Here is a 21373-nt window from a genome sequence, read left to right on the forward strand (position 1 = left end):
GTGAAAGATTAAAGATAAACGCAGTAAATTACACAAATGTTCACTTTGTAAGAAGAAACTTGGTATTATCTTAAAGCGACATCTGATGATAATCGAATCCGTTATGTCTTTATTCAATCATATTAAATTCCTTGCTGTTTATAGTAGAAATAAAAGTAAATGGTATATTTTATCCAAATAAACTAAACATACCTCCTATTTCGTATGAGCTTTGCTTTAATCACAATATTACCGAAACTGAACCTAATAAGCTACATTCAATGACTTTTTTTTATATATTGCTTACAGATCCACATTCGAGGAGTGACAGGTAATGTTAAAATTGATCCTTGGGGTGATCGGACGGAGTTTATCCTTGACGTAGTCGAAGTGAAGAGAGAGGGATTCTCAAAGGTAAAATTATGGCATGGATTATAAATATATTTATTGTTTATTAAAACGTCCTTTCGTGATAATGTTCGTATAAGAAATTTATGCGTACTGCATAAATTTACAAGTCTATATTCCAATAGATTAACAGTTTATTTAGCGTTATTGAAATATATAAAACCGGAATTCATGTGTTCTGTCTAAAAATAATAAAGTCAGTAATCATCTTATGTTTTAGAAAAGGTCAAATCCCAAACAGACCTTAGCCTAACCTAGGATGAGCACCTCACTTTTCAGGACTATGTCCGTCGTAAGCGCAGAAGTTTTTGAAATCTGGCAGGAATTATCAGGTTTCCATAACTTATAAATGTGTCAGTAAAGAATAAGACGCTTCACACCATCCAACATATGCGTTCCAGAGATCTGGTTGTCAACACGCGCATTCCGCCAAGAAACAATTTTTGGCATTGAATATTGGTGGTAAACCGACTGAGAGGAATCCATTCACCATCTCTAGATCGATGTTGCATGCCAACATACTCGTACATATGACTTCTTGGAAGCTTCTCGTTCTGGGAAAAAATATCGCCAGTGTGACAAAGGTGCTGACCAAAAGGATAGATATTCTTAACATAAATTATATTGTCACGGGGTGCATAGACCTGTCTACTTCTCTTAAGGATGACATTCAACAATATCTCTTGTTTCAGCAGCATTTTCCAGCCAATACTATAAAATACTTCAATGAACTTCAAATAGACCGTCACAAACTAAATGAATTAATGCTTACAGAAAAATAATCTAAGGGAACCTGTATCGTGGTAGTGACGAAACTGCCATATTACAAGGTCTGCCAGGAATTTTTGATATCGTTGTTAAAAGGGTTTAATAAAACTTTACGTTCCAGGCTGACCACAGTACAACTAAGTACCACTTCTCTTCTTTCTCATCAGTGTTCCCCCGCTGTCACTGCCAAGATTGGAGTTCCCCCTCTGAAGTGTGCCATCTGGCTGTTCCAAAAACTTTCATCTTGTAGTCTTAATTCCCTTGTGTTTCATGATCCATGCCGGTTAAATCTTGATTTCCCTGGCATCATGGTTGCGATTGCTGCATTTTCTGAATCGATTTCATAAGGTGAAAAGAAAAATGATGTAACTCATCTAACCTGGAGCATTCGTAACCAAATTATTCATGACAGGACATACGTCTTTTTTCGTTCTAAAAAAAAACGATTTTTTTTTTAAACATAGTTGTTTCTGGTAATATCATTAATCTTTCATACGTGTGACACCTTCAAGAGTTATCTCGCTATATCTCTGATATAAATACAGTGCACGCATTGAGAAATGTTATTGCCATTTACAGAGCGTAAATGGTATTAATACTTTATGAAAACTTAGCATTAAATAATGCATTTCTTGATTGTACTCTGTCCAAGAAATTATGCAGTCCATAAGCTCTCAAATCTGATGGTCTGGACGCCTGTCCATCAGATCATATCAATGTAGAAGCCAATAAACATATTCTGGCAATCAAAAAGATGTACAACGGTTTTAAGATTACAGTTCTGAGCCGGCTGTTCCTGAATAATTTGTAAATCATGTCATCATGGATTGCGCTTTCTCTGCCAGGGAGCATCGTACTGTTACGAGTGTAGGACAGTTCGTTCGATACAACTAAAAAAAAAATCAGCACCCAACGCCATACCATGAAAAGCGTTTCCACCCTTCCTCCACTGGTCCTATCCGGATTCTTCCATTAGATGGGGAAAACATATGCTATGAATCATGATTGCAGAGAACGCATCTTCCAATGTCCAATTTCTGCGAGTACGGCACTATTGTAACCGTCGGAAATCATCCCGATGCAATTCCCTTCTTAAGGTAATCATAATTGTACCAAACTGCGGAATTCTGCTGTTCGTGTAGTGAAGATTTTTTTTTTTGTTTGGCAAATCTTATGCCGCTTTCTATCAAAATACGCAGTAGGTAACTTTGACATTCAACTTTATGTAGTAAATATTTCTCGAGGGCGAGCACCTAGACTGGACCACCAAGAAATTCAGTAACTATGCAGTGACGACAGCGGAGTGCTTTTGACCACCATAGTTCTCCTTCTTGGTTGTGTTTTAGTGAAGAAGAAGAAAGTTTTATTACCGAAAAGTATGTTTGGAATAGATTTTACATAATTTTAATGTTATTATTTCTCCCTGATTGGGGGTTTCCACCCCTTGGGTATTGCTACCAAGTACACAGGGTGGTTCTTATGTCTGGGGTTACTGTTGGTCGAGGAACTCTCTGACAATCCTACAGGTGCTCAGCATTGAGACTTTCTGGAGTTCCTTGTAGGTGTTCGCTGGGAGATCTATTGCTGATAGGCTGTTATGTAGGGTCTTTGGCACCATACCTGTGGTTGACACGATGATATAATCGTTACTTGTTGCGTATGCCCCGTCTCTTTAATCTCCTGTCTTAGGTTCGTGTTTTTCCTGATTTTTTTCACCCATATGGGTTTTCTGCAGGTTGCCAGTGTTGGGTACCGCTATGTCAATCAGATAGGTAGCCTTTTCCTTCTTGTCCACAAGGGTTATGTCTGGTCTGTTGTGCGGGATTGACTTATCCGTTATTATGGCGTGGTTCCAATACAGCCTGTGGATTGGGGGGTCTCTAGTACTGCCTGGGGTTCGTCTTGTAGTACGGTACACTTTTTTTTTTTTTTTGATCAACTGGCATTTCTTTGCTAGCTGCTGATGTATTATACTGGCTACCTGGTCGAGTGTACTCAGTCTGGGTAATCACCTTGCATCTCGCGATAATGTATTGGATCGTTTTTGAGGCCAGGTGGCATTGTCAACATGTGTAATCTGACACTACAGGTTCCTTGGTGAGCATGAATCCTTAAGTCTCGGGGAAGAGCGTCCCAATCATGAGCCATGCATTAAATTTTATCTATGTGAGCTTGATGGAGGTTATTGTAGTATCTTCTTTGTAGCTTCGTTTGTGCCGTCAGGGTGGGAGGGAACCACTCGCTTAGGTTAAGTGGGCAATTCCACTTGGTAGAGGGCTGCTATGTTTCTGGTTATTATTATGTTTTTAATGTCTTGAGAACTGCTTAACAAAATTGGAAGAGCAAGGTTTTGCTAGCATGGGTCAGTAATTGTTTATTTCATGTCATTATTTTTCATATAACGTTGTGATATAATATCTAAAATTTGTAATAATAAATTGGTCATGAATTGCCTATAATGAACAAGTTTTGGTTTCCTAGATTGTACTGATAGTTGATAAAATTCACACTTATACCGAGTACTTTTGCAGAATAAATGTACGAGTTTCGCTTCAACCAAACGGGTGGTTGATTGCTGGAACAAGCTTACATCCGTTGTTGTGGAAGTGGATAGTTTGAATAAATTCAAAGAAGAAATAAATAAATAAATATATATATATATATATATATATATAATGCTGTATAAGCTTGCTTGGATAATGCTGTATAAGCTTGCTTTCTTGCACTATTAATGCTAATATGAAAATTTTGCATTTCTCCAGTGAACCGTGATCCAATTTAGAAAATCCATACAGACAGACCAGCGTTTCAAATTAAGCTAAACCTCAATCCTAAACGGCTGTTCACTAAAACAAACGAGGAAGAAAACAGATTATTTTTTAGAGACATTCAGTTAGGACATTCGCTGAATGAGATGTCTATCCTCATATGGATTCTTGAAGAATATGCAGGAATAAAAAAGGAAAAAATTACTGTTTTCTTTTGGTACAATTTCAAAATAAATTAATGGAATCATATCGGAACCAGCCATTTTATTGTTGTTTGTAATGTTAACGTGATATTTCTAGAAGTAAAATAAACTTAAAGTATGAGTAACACTTCACACGACTGGCAGTAATAGTGGTGATCCAATCAAACAAATCTGTTGGTATGATCTTGACGCCTACTTCCACATTGCGCTGAATAGTGTCTGAATTAATTGCATCTTTCTATCACACTTTCACAATTTATTCTTCATTAATGGTTTTATTTACGTTTAATCATTATTCATGGTTGCTAAAAATTACTGATCTTGGAATTCAAGTGGTTCTATCCACGCAACCTTCCCTTCTACAAATTCCTTTATTGCCAAATAAATGACTGAAATAAAGTAATACAATATGAATGAAGCAAAACTCTTTTACAGCTTTATTTTTTGCTTGTTTTTAAGAGGCACGCTGGGTAAAAATACGTGCATACTCGTTTGGGCTCATGCTTCAGCCACACTACTCATACTAGGATTTCTTCACTTTCACGGGTGTTGTGATTCACAATTTGAGTTCCGATTAATGGCCTTAATAATTATATATTTGGCAGAATTTCAACCCACTTATCGCACCTAATGGAAAGATTAATAAATTATTTATCCATTAATATATTTTCTGCGAATTGGTCTGGTTAATGCAAGTCCTATCTGATTAAGTTTGATAAATATTGCGGAGGAAATACATTGACTGTCTCTCTCTCACTCTGTCTGCTGATGGCTTTTACATCACTGGCGCTCCCATATTTGATTAAATTCTTTCCGTTACCTTATTAGATGGTTTAATACGTTCTCTTGGTTGATTAACGATAGCTTTATTCAGCCGAAATTTTTGCTGATGGAAAGTTATGTCATTTGTTTCTCAATAATTACTGTCTCCTCGCATGCTTGCTGTAGCAGCTAGTTTTATGGTCGGGCAGCAGTTTGTTTTTGTTTTAAGAAATGAGTTCTGAGATAGATCGGAGAATTTATGTAAGGGGGAGAAGCGACATTAATTCATTTTTCGAAAAATGAGCTTGTGGTGTTTGGGTTCGAGTGGAGACAGTTTCAGTGGGATGGTTGATGATTAAAGTTGCAGTATGCATTAATTGGAAGATGCTATGAGACATTGAAATCGGGATTTAGTACCTCGTAAACCATGATGGGATTTAATAATTTCTATTGGAAACTTCCGAGGCTTGATGCTAAAATCTGAAAAATGTTCTATTGGAAGTTTTCCACACCTTCTAACAGAAGATTTTCAATACTGTGTATCGGTAGCGAAACATTTCCGATATTAACTTTTTTGTATGTCATAAATGACCAGAAAAACGTCGATAAAATTTAAGTTAGTTGGGCCCTTAAACAAGATTGGGAACATAATTTCAGAATTGATGACCAGCGAGGCCCGCGCACGTCGAAATATCAGACCAAATCATCATTTCGAATTCGGTCTTGGTGCCTTAGGCGGGGTCAGTTGAGACCGTGTTCAGGCTTGGACACATAGTAACGTTTTATGGGGAAAGGAGTCTGCGATTCAACTACAGTGAGGAGAACTAATTCTTTTCCTCTCAGGAGTATGACTGTGACAATGATGGTTTGGTCTTTTTAATCAGTTCAGAGCGCATCTGTATCATCCTGATGACATTGGCATGAACGGTCAGCTGGAAGGTTGTACTTTCAGTTTTCTCATTTTAGAAGAATAGGCTTTATCGTTATATGAGCGGTTGATGCCCAAATTTCAGCATCATAGAGCAGAGGATGGCAGACAATTGTAGTGATGTGTAATGTACTGCCATGATTTTATCCTGATGGGAAAGGAATCTTGGATAAGTGACCTCTTGTGCGATTAGAGTACAGTGAGGAGTACGTATTTGAGGTGTCGACTTGTAATCCATCTTAGTGTGTCGCGCGCACTACAAGTTTATCAAGGCGTCAATAGAAGCTATGGGTAAAAACTCGCTCTAAAATCCATATAGATGAAGGCGGTAGGGACTATTGCTGCATTGGAACTACTAATTTTCTCGAAACTAAACTGTATATTATATTCAAGTTGCTACAGAGATATTTTGGCTGTTTTTCGCCGCCCAGAATAGTCTTCTGGCTTTTTCTGTAAGGAATTCCAAGAAGTCAAATCCATGTTCGAACTCGAATAGAGCTCCTACTTTTCCTTTTCTTTAAAGCGTCCCTTATGTCATGTTTAACCTAATAGTAGCGCTTAAATAGCTTCTACTTTAGCTACGAAATAATTGCTGCAGGTGACTGGAGTCATTTCGAATAGCGGTATGTGGGGGTGAGCACTGATAAGGCCATGCTTTTTTTCATGAATTTGAACATCCTTTATAGGTGGACAAAACAATGAAAGAAGCTCAAGAATCTTCTTAACTCTATAAATAACTGGTCTCGTTTGTTCATTTATATCGACGATGCATTCCATTTCAATGGCGGTTCTTGTGGATGAATTCACTCTGATATTCCTTACCGGAGTTTTTCTAAACTGTAATCTGGTCTCGTTTGGCTAAAAACTTTTTTTTTTTTTTTTTTTTACTTTTTTTTTTTTTTTTACTGTACTGTGAGATTTATTCTATCTCCCGCCTATACAAATAACTTAACTTTTCGACTTTATTTTCCCCAGTAGAGTCTCTGTTAATGTCAATTCACAGAGGGGCTTCTGGCTTACGTCACTCATCTTTGTATAAATTCCATGAAGTAGTATAGAGAAACTTAAGTTGTTCTTTTACATGGGTTTCCGTTTGTAAGAATGAATAAAAGAATTCTGCCGTATTCTTCTAAACTGAATGGAACAGGTGTATCCATTCCGATCGATTATAATGTGGCCGAATTAACTTTTCCTCTTCTCTAGAAGAATCCACTTCGGGATGTTATACCGTTAAATCCAATGCCAATAAGTTTCTTCTTATATTTTAAATCATCATAGTACTACAGCGGTAAGGTTAGGTTTCAGGGTTCTAGCCATTCGTTTTTGAGGTGTACATAAAATATGTGCAGGGAGATTATATTCTCTTTGTCTGTTCTTGAAGCCGGCTTAGATGGTACATATATGTTAGTGGACTAGCACAGTATTGGGTTAAAAGCTTTACAGAAGTAATCTGAAAATCTGGCATTGAGTTTCCAGGAAATGTGTAAAAGAAAGGCTGATTAGTTCTATTATTTAAGAATTTAATTTTTTATGTAATCGAGAATGGTTAAATTTTTTTTTCTGATTTTTCATAAATGTATCTTATTTACTTTTTAGGTGGGAATGTGGAACAGGGACACTGGCGTTTTGTTTACCCGCAACTATAGCACCATCTACCACGAAGTTTTAGAATCCCTGAAGAATAGAACATTAAGGGTGACTACAATATTGGTGAGTAAATCATCTTAATTTGTGTTATCCGAACTATGGTAAGATGCAAATGAGTCGTTTAATATTCTGTTTTAATTAGGCTTAATTTAATGAGTATCGACGATCTTAAGAATTTAAATTCCTGTCGATGTTGCAGAATCCTCCGTATACGATGCTGAAGGCTAACGAGGACAAGCTGACTGGCAACGACAGATACGAAGGGTTCTGTGTTGACTTAATCCACGAAATATCCAAACTCTTTGGCTTCAAGTACGAAATTCGGTTGGTCAGAGACAGTTCCTACGGCAGCATGAACTCGAGAGGAGAGTGGAATGGAATGATCAGAGAACTCATTGATAGAGTACGTTATTTCTTTATTTTTTTTGATGTGCTACAGTGCAATGGGTATGCATGTTTCGCCCATGCACAATGACTCTTCACTTTTATATTGAAAAGTTTATTTGATGTAGATCATATTCCTTACTTTGAATTAGATTATTTAAATTACATTTATCTCATGAAACAAATTTTCCTGTAATAAAGATTATACTCCTAAGCATATAATTCTTCTTTGAAGAGAACTCGTTATTTCAATTGCTAATTACTATTCTTATTAAAGGCAACTTAGTGTTTTCACAAAGTTTATTATTTATTTTATATAATACAGGAAAAAATATGCAAATTTTTCAATAGTATTAAAGGCCAAGATATTGAAATCTCGAAGAGCTCCAAGAACACACTTTATCCTACTTTGTGTCTCATGTTGGAGGATGACTTGCTGCTATTGGAGTTACAGTAGGGGTATCCAAGAGTACAACATCTAGAATTTATACATTGCAGTAGCAGAAACGTAAAAATAAAAGTATGACTCTGAGGTGGAATTGCCGATCTAATTTGAGCCAATTCCAAAATACGTTGCGTTTAGGTTGAGCCAACCCGCATCTGCTGTTGGCAAAAGTTTAGAAACAAAAGCACTAGTGGGTCTGAATAGATGCTATTGAGCTACTGGAAACGGCTATTGTGGTCTGAGTTCTAATTTACGTTCTTCTATACAGGCTACAGGAGTTGAAGTGCGAAGGATTCCATGTGTCTTTCTGAGTACACGTAAACTAGGAGCTCCTTTCCCAGGTCATACTAAGTTTCTAAATATTTTGGCAGGACAGTGTAAAACAAAATCGTACACAAAACTGTTTTATCAATGCACGATAGCAGTTAAATAGTAAAATTAATCTGCAATGTCAGCCTGAAAGAGCTATGTGCTATATTGCGCATTTTATTTCAATTGAAATTTCATAAACTACGAGATATATCGGATGAATGGCTATGAATACAGATTACTACTTCATTTCGTTATTTTTTTTTAAATGGCTTTATTTAATAATGTATTGCACAGTTTTGTAATGTTTATAAGTGTACTCAATATTTCTATTCAAAACTGGTATAATAAATGCATGTCTCGCATCTTTATGAATAGTAACCTTATCATCTGGAAATGACAATTCATGGATTGTCATTTCTACGTGGTGATTATCCATGAATAAATTTTGAAATGAACCACTTTACATAAAGGTGCGAAGAGATGGTAACAGCTCTGTTTAGTCTGATGGGAGCCTTCAGAAATTTGGTCAAAAGCGTCTGTGGTAAGAGTGGTTCGTTTCAAAATTAATCTAATAGTAATAATCCTTGTAAAGCAACGTTCAGTTATTTAAAATTAAATCCGCTCTATTAATAATGCTACGTGTTTGGAGTTTCACGCAATTTTCGAATTCCTCTCAACTTTATCCCTTTTCTTTTATAAAAGAAAAGGGATAACAACCTTGCATCGAGTTAGCATGAAATGAGATATTTTATTTTCGTCTGAAATCACTAACACAGAATTCTGGCCGTTTTATAAATAACACGTTTTCTTCCTTCTAGGAGGCAGACCTGGCAGTTGCTGACCTAACGATCACCTACCAGAGGGAGGAGGCAGTAGACTTCACCATGCCTTTCATGAATCTCGGCATCAGTATTCTTTTCAAGAAGCCAACCAAAAAAGTGCCCAAACTGTTTTCCTTTCTGGCTCCTTTATCACCGGAAGTGTGGATTTACGTGGCCACGGCCTACCTTGGAGTTAGTTTGTTACTCTTCGTATTAGCGCGTTTCACCCCGTACGAGTGGATCAGTCCACACCCCTGTAATCCATCTCCAGACATATTGGAAAACCATTTTGGCATCTTGAACAGTTTGTGGTTTGCAACGGGCTCGTTGATGCAACAAGGGTCGGATATTACCCCAAGGTAGGTGTGGATTTAAGGTAACTACGTTGGCCGAAAATAAAAAATATTTTATTAATCACAGACGCTAATACTGTTTCCTTTAAATGTATGGGTTAAATATATTTGTTTAATCATCGTAGTCCAGAGAAATTCTATAGTTAGAGGAACACAGTTGTCCTCTTCTCATAATCCGTAGTGTCGATTGCATACGTTAGAAACTCGTTTCTGGACACAACTGATGAAATGAGAAGAGAGTGAATGACTAGACATTCCTTCTATTATGGTAAAAATTATTACCTGTATTAATGCTGTGAGTATTGCAAGGTGCTTTGGTTTTCTTGTCTAATTTTGAATGTTCTTGAGTCCTTGTGGGTAGCAAAGTTGATAGAATCGCCGTCCTCCCCACACCGGGTGGAAGAGACATGAGTTCGTCAATAACGCGAGGAATTTCTATGGGCCTTTTTCACAACGTTGTTGAGTTAGCCAGTCTTAGGCCAGCATAGCATGGTTTTTTCGACCACAAAACTCGCGCAATGGTATCAGTTGCGGATGCAACGAAAACTCTACAATAGTCAATGAGCATTTTCAGAGGCTGATCTTATAAATTTTATCTTATGTTTTCAAGATCTGCAATTCAGCATTAATAATTAATTGACATAAATCTTTTATCATAATGTGATATCCACGAATTTTACTTTGAAGCTCAATAAAAGAGCATTTATTGTTTAATACTGTGTATACCTTCAGCTTTTAATGATATTTGAGAAAATACTACACCACTTTTAAGCTACTTAGCATCTTAATTCTTCTTCACATTTACCTTGATAAGAAATGAAGTAAGATTTTTCTGTAAAATCAAATTAAGTGTTTCTTGATTACAAAGAGAATTCTTCTTTCCTTTCCGAGTGAATGACAGACTGTGGACTTTTTTAATGTCTGGGCTTTTCTTCTTGTTAACAGCTTAAGAAAATATAATTAGCGCCTTGGTAATTATTTAATTAATTGCTTTAATGATTTGTCAATCAAAGGAACAGAAACTTGTCTAGCGAGGTACTAAAAGAAAAGTTTTCATGTATTCGTTTTCTCGGTCTTAAAAAAACTGAAGTTTGAAAGTGTAATTAGGCTCAGCGAAAAAAGGAGATAGTAATACTTCACTTCCCTCCCCACAGGCAAAATGTTTTCCCTTTTTTTTGATTTGGCTCTGCCAGCATCTCAGTAGAAATGGGGGAAAAAAATCTGTGTGAAATTGCCTTTTCATTAATGTAGAAATGGTAGCAGAGCCAAAACGACTTGTGTACTGTGTCCCAGGATATGATCTTGAATGGCAGGGAGGCAATTCTTCGAGGCTTCGGGTTCGATAGGTAATTTGTCTTTCGGTTTTTAATATAATTATCAAATCCGAGACCACTAAGTGTTCTGCATTTAAAGTTAGCTAGTATGTCCATTCATGAAACTGCAGATTGTTGATTTGGTTTCATCTCCGATGATATCTGCACGGTCTCAGCGCTTTGATCACTTGCGACAACTTTCTGGATCTCAAGGGTTTAAGTCCTTAAACTGATTCTCTACATCAGTCACGTCGAATAGTGTTATATTTCTCGTCCGAATTGACATGCTGCAGATGGTACAAACACATCACTTCAATGAATGACTTATCTTGATCAGCTAACTAATGTGTCCTTTTTTTAAGGTTACCTGCACTTTCCTCTGTACAATCTTACATGTAATGCTTCTTGCCTTTTCTGCCGTGGTGAGAAAATCTATAATAAAGATAATTTATTAGATCCGTTAAAAACGTTGTTACCCTGACATTTTTATTAAGAATCCAAGAAGAAATAAGTAAATATTTGCTGTGATGTGAAACACTTATTTTAAATATTATTAGTTGGTATTAGCAATGCGTGCCTGCTGCTCGGCACACAAAAAATTCTAAATTACAAACCGGGACACAATGTTTTCCTAGTCTGATCCTTGGGAAAATGGTTGCTATACAACTGCATACTCTAGATGTATCACAAGCCTTGTGACCGATATTATGCGGTTGTCCCACGTTTAATTAATTGAAATACATGTATATGCACATGGTCTAAATTCTTTGTCTTTTCAACATAGATGATGGAAGAAATTGCACCATGAAACGAAGGATTGTTGTCGGTATTTGGAAAAGGTGAAATTTTCAGCAATGTCTGGATCAAGAAGCAACTCCAAACGGAAACGCCCTTTGAGACAGATAAGCTAAGAAGTCGAATGCCGTCAACCAGAGTTCAGCACTACGAATTCGCCAAAGGTTCTGTCACTCACCGCAGAAATCGACCCGACCCGTAAACGATCTGCGGAGTTGGACCTCGTTCGACATGAAGTCTCTGCGCTAACTTTACTTATGGTGCCAAGTCATCTGATGTTACTGTCTCAACTTGTTTTTTGGTCGAAAGAAGATCCAAGAATTCTGAGACAATGGATTGTGGACTAGATTGCAATTCTTTGTGAGCCTTGAATGTAATCTGGTGCATTTCTTCATATCATGCTAATTCATGTTGTTGCTATGTGTGGTGTCTCTGTATGGATTTGATACTTCAAGAAAGACCTGCTCCTGTGCTTTAGAGAATCTGGCACTTGATTGTGACTGTTTTGTTAAGAAGTAAATATATGCCAAGGTTTTTCCGGGACTGTTTAGTACATACAATGAATGAAAAAAAAAACAAAAGTTGACCTAAATTTGTGCAAGAATGAGTGGAATATTTGACACAGTGCCACAGCTTACTAAAGTCATCTTAATTATGAATGTGCGCTGTACTGAAGCTGTTGTTCACGAAACCATGTGTCGTGATATTGCGTGTGAGAGAGAGAGAGACATTAAACGACTTTGATACTGCAATTAAACAGCAGCCTTATCGGGGCATGCTGCAAAATATGTTCGTGCCATAGCTGGAGGAAAAAGAAATAACGTAGCATGAAAAGTGATATCAGGCAAGAAGATGGCGCAGAATTATTCTCTGTTATGAGAATATAGGATCCGCTGAACAGTATCCTATTTGAAAAATATTAAACATTTGACATCAAAAAATCGCTTATTCGATAAATATTTGTGCAAGGGATTAACAAAAAAAGTTTGCTACCGTAATCATTCTGAAATGTTTAATTCCAGCTTATCTATGTATCATCTTTCTTACTGGGATCCAATATATTCTCGCTTTCACGGATTATGTAGCATTATATTTACAGATTACTCTTCGGGCACGATTATATTTGTGTGATGTGAAGTGGGAGGTTGAGTCCTGTCATGTTTGTCATCACATGTAGCCCACTTGATAGCTGTCCACTTTGCTAAATGGCAGTTGGAGGAACTTTTTATTTAGCTGAAAAATGAATTTATATATTGTTTTTAATTTTTATTTTCTAATGCCATATTAATCTCAGCAATTTAAATCATTTTTTTCTTTTTTTTTCCTCAAGGGCCCTCTCCACTCGTGTACTTGCAGGTGTTTGGGGATTCTTCACTCTAATAATGATATCATCTTACACTGCCAATCTTGCCGCTTTTCTCACAGTAGAGAGAATGAAATCTCCCATAGAAGGCGCTGATGATCTCACCAAACAGTCAACGATCCGATATGGTTGTGTGGCATCGGGATCAACGCGGGCGTTTTTCAAGGTAAAACTCTTTTTTTTTTCCCCACATATCTTGATTTCTTTCGTTTTCTTACCAAATACATAAATAAATGCTACATCTAGTACAATCCAAATCAGGAATACAGGGTTATACAATTAAAATGCAACCCATTTGTACCTACAACAAATTTTTATCAAAGAATGTGCTGGAAGTATCCATTTGATGGTATAAACATGCACTCGTTGTAGTGAGTTTGATGCAACTCTACTAAGAACGTGGAATGATTGTCCTATTTGGATGTCTGTTACTGAATCTCTCTTGGCATTGCAAAAATATTGTAACTGTGGTACTCTGTTTAACACCGTTGATCAATGGGCTGTGCGATGAATGCATAACCCTGTATAACTGTCGATATTTTAGGGTAGTGCAAGCAAGTTGTATAACAAATAACTTTACAAATTTTGTAGATGTACCATTATTTATTGATGTCAATAATCTATTCCAGGAATCCAAAATACCAACATATCGACGAATGTGGGCTGTAATGGAAGCCACTCGACCCACCGTCTTTACCCAAACGAACACTGAAGGAGTGGATAAGGTGAAACAAGGAGACTACGCTTTCTTGATGGAATCTACCACCATTGAGTATGTCACAGAAAGGAATTGTGATCTTACGCAGATAGGGGGACTATTAGATTCTAAAGGATACGGAATAGCGACGCCTAGTGGCAAGTACTGCTTTAACTATAAAAATGAAGTGATAATTTAGGGAGAATTTGTATTATTATTTATAGTCACAATAACATTTTTACTACTGTGTTTCTAACTTCTTTATACTGGCACCCGAAAAGTTATTGACACTTTAGGCGGATTGTTTACATTCCTTTGTCTGGCCAAGCTGAGTTACGTCACGTTTAAAAACACGTTAGATCAATAATTAATATTTATTAGTATATTACAGTTAAATTTAGAACTTGTGTGCTAATTGGCATTCTCTATCTAGTGTCACTGAAGTAGCGCATTGCAATAAGTTCTTAAATAGATCTAATCCCTTGGCAATAATTAGCAGAGACATATGATTCATAAAAGTAAGCTTATACAGCATCAGCTATAAAAACTTCCCATTTCACACATCCATTCGCACCAAACGTTTGTCCAGTTCTTCCGTGAACTTACTTAAGCTATAAACTTGCACAATGCCAAGTGGAAGTTTGTTCCAGCAATTAATCAACCGCCCTTCCTCAGGTCCATAATCTGAGCAAGAGGAGGAATCCCATCAGCACTGAGCTTGCTCAAAGCGTTATAGACCTCGTAGGTGCCTAGTCTGAGGACGCTGCAATTTGCAGAACTTAAGCCTTTCTTGGTAAGAGCAGCCCTGGAATTAGATTTACAGTGGATGATTGCGTGAGAAGAGACACGAAATGACACCAAAGTGAAAGAAAAAATCTGCAGAGAAACGTAACTTGTTACTTCATAAATTTTATCAATATGCGATATTAGCAACAACAACAACGTTCCCTAGTTAGAACATTGCATTTCAACCTGTTTAGAAAACGTTTTTCTTGATAACACTTGTCGAAGCAGGCTTTTTTTCCCACATTTACCAAAAAAATCACCTTATATTATGTTTTTCCTGTGGCCATGAGGTGCATGTCCAATTCTGCTTTGAAGTTTATCAGACTGACCACTGTTCCTGGCAATTCACTCTAATGCTGCCTGAAGGAAACTTCACGAGATTCATCCTTCTGCCACTCCTCGAAATTCTATATTTGTCCCCGCCACCGTTCTTCTCTCTTCTACCACTAAAAATATCATTCATTTTACGACTTTGCATGCCCCATCATCTTAGCACAAATCCCGTAAAATAAAGCTTCTTTAGTGGAATTATAAATTTTATTTAGCTCTATTTGTAAAATGATGAAATTTCTAACACGTGCACTTCACTAACTCTTAACCGATAATATCCTATTGGCTTTCGTTCAAAGCATCCTGCTCAACCTTAGTGACCCTTACTCGTTCTCTTTCTGCCACGTAATTGGACCAGCTCACTAATGTGTAAAACTGGAGCGAAAACCTCGGGTTAACGTGCCAAATTGGGTATGCGAGAAAAGGTAAATTTCATTAAAATGGACTGCGTTTGCTCAATTACTCTGCCGAATCGGCTTTGGTGTCACCTTACGAACATCTCTCGCTCAGCGACTTCAGTTGGCCGCGAAGGCTACATTTCCTCACGAGCTCAGTAATCGATTCCACTCGACTATGGGTGGCACACGATCGCTCCTCTCTACGATTACGTTGCAGTATTTACTGGACGGACGCATATTGGAATCGGAAGTATTATTTGTAGGATTATGGAGTTGAAAACCACGTTAGCTTTCCGTTTGTTCATCATTCATTGTCTGCATAATTCTTTGGAAACACGAAAGATAAAGGATAATTTGTTACTTTGAGTAAAATTTTGCCACGAAGAATGTGAGATTGTGTGTTTTATTTCGGTCATGGGCGGTTGTTAATTTGATCAATCAATTGGAGGAGGGGTCTCTTTTATATTACTGTAACAGCCTTTTCGTTCAGATGGATGTTTTTCGTGTGTCATTTCGGTTCTTCTGATGTATTTTTCTTTCATAATAATATTTCTGGCTCGTTTCAAGTATTCCCAGTTTGGGAGTTATTTAGAGCTCATCTCGATTTTAAGCATAGAAACTGAATACATTATAAACGTACCATCATTTCCGCAGATAAGGAGAAATTAAAAATTTCTTTTCGTTTATGTAGAGGAATTTAGAATGGTTCATCACAAATGTTAAATGTATTGCATTTGATACTTAAAGAACGCCTTTTGTACGAAACTGGAATGGACTATTGCTTTTCAATACTTCTACTTAAACAAAAAATCAGTAAGAAGTAGTGATAGCGTTCTTAGATTTAAAAAAACTGGATCGGAAGTAGACACGGCTGCAGTTATGAGAGATGCGCAGTTCTTTAGCAGAGAATTTACTTTCTGCAAACCTAACTGCTGTTAAATTAAGGCAGTTATCGATGTTACAATCATTGATTTCAGTTTTATCTAACCTTAGTACGAGATGCAATCAAACAATGTTTAGCCTTTCAGTTTAATGCCGGACTTTATTCAGTGCGATTTTTAGATTTTTTTTTTTTTTTCATGATTTTAGCTGATTTAATATTCAACTCTGGAGAACGCACCTAAAGAGTTCAGAGAAAGGAGACTTAATCTGCAAATTAATGAACACATGAGTATGAGGACTGCTTAGAAGGTGTCGCTACAAAGTTTGAAAACTAGATGCCAAAGGGAGTTGAGTAAAATGCATGAGAGATGGCTCTTCTCTTTCGTGGGTGAGATACGAACAAGTGGACAAAATATAAAATCTTCCTTAAGATTTGAAGTCATGCTTCCCAAAGTGATACGTGACAGTGAAGCTGGGTACCTTGTGGGAATGGAAACAGTACGAATATTTTGTTTTATTTACACTGGTAAAGATTGTAGTTGGGAGAAGTGGCGATCAGGTTTTGAGCGTCGGCATCGAGATCTGTCCGACTTCGAACATGGTTAAAATGCAATCGTTCCATAGTGTCACGAGTCTACTGCTCAGATTGGTTTAACAGCAGTTGAACAACCAGCCAAAAGTACTTATGTAGGCAGCGACGCAGCACAGTGGTCCAGCTTGTCACCCAGTACAACGTAGGATAGCAAGACTAATAAACACGGACATTAGCTCGTATAGGCTACGGCAGTTCGGCAACCGTCACTACGCCTTACATTGAGCATGTCAGCATCAACACTGGACCAGCGAAATAGGGAAATCTGTCTCCTGGTCTGATGAATCCCTTTTCCAACTCTGTCATGCTGATGAGGCTATGGGATTCACTGGTAGTGTTATTGTTTGGAGACTATTTTCATGACATGTTCCCTGTTTCCAACCAAGTACACCCCTTCATAATGTCCATGTAGCCAGACAACTCTGGTGTCTATTAGCCATGGCTGCATCTCACCCGAACTACTGGTAAAAGATATTCGATATTATGACCGCTCACTTGACACATTGTATTAGCGACAAGGGCCACCATTGCACAAAGTCAACTCAACAATGTTTTTTTGGCTAATGCAGAAAAGGTCGGCTTCCTATCAACATTTGGTATTACTAATCTCTTTCTTTCTTACCTTTTGTGTTACAGCTAATTTGTTCTTTGCTAATATTTCGTTTCAATGCTCGCCTTTTAACTTGTTCGGTTACTGAGATTGTCCGATTGTAGTCACACGATTGAGCTTAATTTAACTCATTTTTTTAGCTCTTTCGATATGCATATTGGTTGCTCTTCCACATGCTTTAGGGTGATTTATTTTATAGTGTTATGCATTTTGCGCTTCAACTTATTGAGTGTGTCCTATGTTACTACTGATTTCATGCGAAGGGATTAGGGTTTTCATCTAAACTATTCTATTTTTTTTTTTTCAGCCAAGGCAATATGAAAATCAGCAGGTGAATAGACGCATGCTAAAGCCATAACACAAAATTGCGCACTTTGGTGTTTTTGCAATTCTCAAAGTGCAGCGTTTGAGATTTTATTGAGAAGTTATTTAATATGGACATAAAATGCAGTTTATTTTTCATAAATAGGGAACTTGTGGGGGGGGAAATGATGGTCCTTAATAAATATGTCTTTATTCTTCTTTAAATTTTATTTTGAATATGTATAATAATAATTATGCTTTATTAAATATTCCTTATTTGTTCTGTTCCCTTATAACTATAGACCTCTATTTCTTACACCCCCACGTACACATCTGACTTTGCTTCACAGGAGAATTCCAGATTCATGGGAACTTCTCAATTATGTATAATTCCCTTCGGAAAGGCTGAGTGTTCAGGAATAACAAACCCACAAATTAATAAACAAAGTTTATTTACATATATATATATATACAATTGAATTAAAGAACATGTAATATGCATACAAAGTTAAATCAATGATACCTTGCATAAATTATTTTTATTCCTATTTCCCTTCACTAGCTAATCTGAGTTGACCATTATATGAAAACACCGATTCATTCTTCTTGCCCTAACTAACTAACTCCTAACACTTATACACATTCACCTACCCCTGGATACAATTCTGTTTCTTATATTAACAATCAATATGCTATTTTCATCATTATACTCTGTGTAATGATGAAAATAGCATATTGATTCTGTTACAATACACTGAAGACCAATCTTAACTTTCCTAAGTCTATTTGTTATTAGTCTTTCAGATGAACCAACAATTCTTCATCAATACAAACACTATATTCAATTACCTATCCTTAAAACATATTCAAAGTTTCTTATATAATTCAATTATCTGTCCTTAAAACATAATCAAAACTTCTCATATAAACCTTACTACCCTTCTAACACATTATAATCATTTGAACAACAATTTAATCTATTACTCATCCTTCGTTTCCCTTGCATTTTACAATAACCTTTTTTTAACTTAATAACTCTGTTAGTATATCTACTTCAGAGATAATTTATCTATCATTTTACTTCTAGTGCTACCCCTTTTTTTTTAATTAATTAATTACTATACTGTTTCACTTACAGTACTTACTATATTTCTTTCCTTTCTGGGGAGGTTTCAACCTTCCATTTTTGGCTCTCTGAGGATCTGCTACAGAATTTTCAGGCACTCTTGGCTGCATGGGACTGGCGTCCTTTCTCCACCTTATTCGGGCTACCATCCATTCTCTACTCCACTTTTTACAGCTCATAGGGTGCCACCCTCGCTTCTCCGTCCATCTATTAAGAAATATTTCACAGCGCTCGTTGCATTCGGGTCACTACCCTTGCCTTTCTTCCGATGTGGATTAGACTATAGCATACGGCCACTGCTCTTGCCTTCCAATGACGGATAGGCTTACACTCCATAATTTCTAACACGACAAAAAACTCAACTGTCCATGTTACTAACTCATTTTCATAAACACCCACATAAACTGAACTCGGGGTTCTGAGTCTTAACCAATCTTTCTCATTTTGTCAACTTTCTCTATTTTCTCATGTTATCTTTTCCCAAGCTGTCCCCTTATTGCTCGATCTAACTTCTTATTTTAAGAAATTTTACAAATTTCTCAGGCTGTCTGTACCTTTTGAAGTCAGCCGCTTATAGTTATACTTTAGCAGACTTACTTCACACGATCTACAAAACTTGCCATCACCGACAGCCAGTCTTAACTCTAATTCCAGCATTTGTCCCGCATTTACTTCCTGTCTCTTCTCCAGAGTTAACATTTATTACCAACAGTAGTTGGTACTCGTTTTCATTGTTTTGTTTGTACTTGTGTGCTGGGAACCGAAGTACACCCCTATTGTCCCTCAGCTTACCGCTCCATTTCTATAAACGTTGTCTAATTTAATCCCTTGCGAGTGACCTTAGTAATATTTTTGACTTGTAGGGTTTTGCTGCCCCATATTGCTATATTATAAGTTTTACTTTAAATTAATCTCACTTTTCTATAAAATAATATACTTGTAAGATTTTACAAACTATATAGACCCACCCCATAAATGTTTAAGCGGCAAGACAACCAAAAAAAAAAGATTTAATTCAGCTACTACGAAGAGGCTGCTGTAGCCTAGTGGTCAGGCGCACGGGTGCATAAGTACACGTGCTTTGAGTGACCGGGGTTCAAGCCCGTGACTGCTGAATACGGTGCTGTTTCATGCATTCTGTCTATCTTGTGAACTCCTCTGACCGTTTGGTCGTCCCGGAGTATAAACTGAAATTTTTTTTATTTTTAAATCTGATATGATTATTAGCATCCTTCTGTTTAAGAACTCTTAGCAGAATCCCTTTATTTATTTAGGTGAAAAATTATCAAGTGCTTTATCAGAAATTTTAGTAGGCATTCGTTCTACCAGATCTCTCAACCAATCTGACTGAACAAAGGTCACTTCATACAGCGACCGTAACGTACACAAAAAATTTCCACTAGAGTTATTGGACAGGTTCCTTGCTCTTCTACTAAAACAATGTCTGCTGCACCAGAAACAATTTCCGATTTTCATTTAATAAAAAATATGCTGTATTCTAAAACACTACCACGTAGTTTCAGGTTGAAAATTAAGCGTAATTTGACTAAGAAATCTCATTATTAGACAAGGTTAAGACTTAGCCTTTCGATTTCCACGCCTCAGAAGTGCTTGATGAATCAGCAGAGTCCACCATCACATCTAAACCTTCAGAGGGAATTTTGATATCCTTAAGGTTTATGGTCTGACTAAATCTGTTAATCTTCTATTCAATTCTTACGAGAATCTGGTAAATAAACTTTAAAATAAATTTGTTGGTTTTTCCGCCCGCTTAGATGTAATGTTTATTACGGAGCCGACTTTATTCAATATTCTTCCTCACTGATCACCTTCACATAATTTTAGACCTCCTTAAAACTATCTGCCAGTCCTCACCAACAATACGCCTAACTGTAGATGCTCCAACTAGCAGGCTTTAATCAAATTCCTTCTTGATGCAAAGTGGCTGCATATTCACGATCTCTTAACTACTGGTGATTACCTAGAAAGCGTACAGAACATTACCACCATAGAGTTGGAATTCTGAAGTTTGTACCCCTTAAATCTTCAACTAGTCACCCCCCCCCCGCCAGAGTTTAATTCGTCAAATTAAGCGAAAGAACATCCTCCCACACGGCTTTTTATTTAAAATTTAGGACAATATTTTGTCCTTTACAACCAAAAAATAAAGTTGAGAACTGCTAATTTGAATTTCTAAATAATTCTGGATCCATCTAGAAGTTTTATGAAAATCCACCAAAAGAATGTTGTAAAGAATTATTTAATGAAAACGGTTAAGGAGTGTATTGGCATTGTCCACCTCGATTTCTCATGTCTACTACGAGCAATGACAATTCAACCACACTTATGAAGCTCTTTTAGCGTGCAACTTTATGTTCATCAATGGCTCACTGCCATTCT

At 36.8% G+C, this 21373-nt stretch overlaps 1 protein-coding gene across 1 annotated transcript in view; it reads left to right on the forward strand.

Moving 5' to 3' along the window:
* LOC150080904 (uncharacterized) overlaps nucleotides 1-21373 on the forward strand; it is a 256611-nt gene that overhangs the window by 209403 nt on the left and 25835 nt on the right. Inside the window, exons 24-29 of the mRNA XM_090380849.1 lie at nucleotides 289-393; nucleotides 7413-7526; nucleotides 7663-7866; nucleotides 9423-9784; nucleotides 13217-13415; nucleotides 13879-14104. Of these exons, the coding sequence (XP_090236975.1) occupies nucleotides 289-393; nucleotides 7413-7526; nucleotides 7663-7866; nucleotides 9423-9784; nucleotides 13217-13415; nucleotides 13879-14104 (1210 nt within the window). The remainder of the gene's footprint in view (nucleotides 1-288; nucleotides 394-7412; nucleotides 7527-7662; nucleotides 7867-9422; nucleotides 9785-13216; nucleotides 13416-13878; nucleotides 14105-21373) is intronic.

The sequence above is a fragment of the Mastigoproctus giganteus genome, chromosome 9 (assembly GCF_048544385.1).
Source record: "Mastigoproctus giganteus isolate SK-2022 chromosome 9, ASM4854438v1, whole genome shotgun sequence".
Taxonomy (NCBI): Eukaryota; Metazoa; Arthropoda; class Arachnida; order Uropygi; family Thelyphonidae; genus Mastigoproctus; species Mastigoproctus giganteus.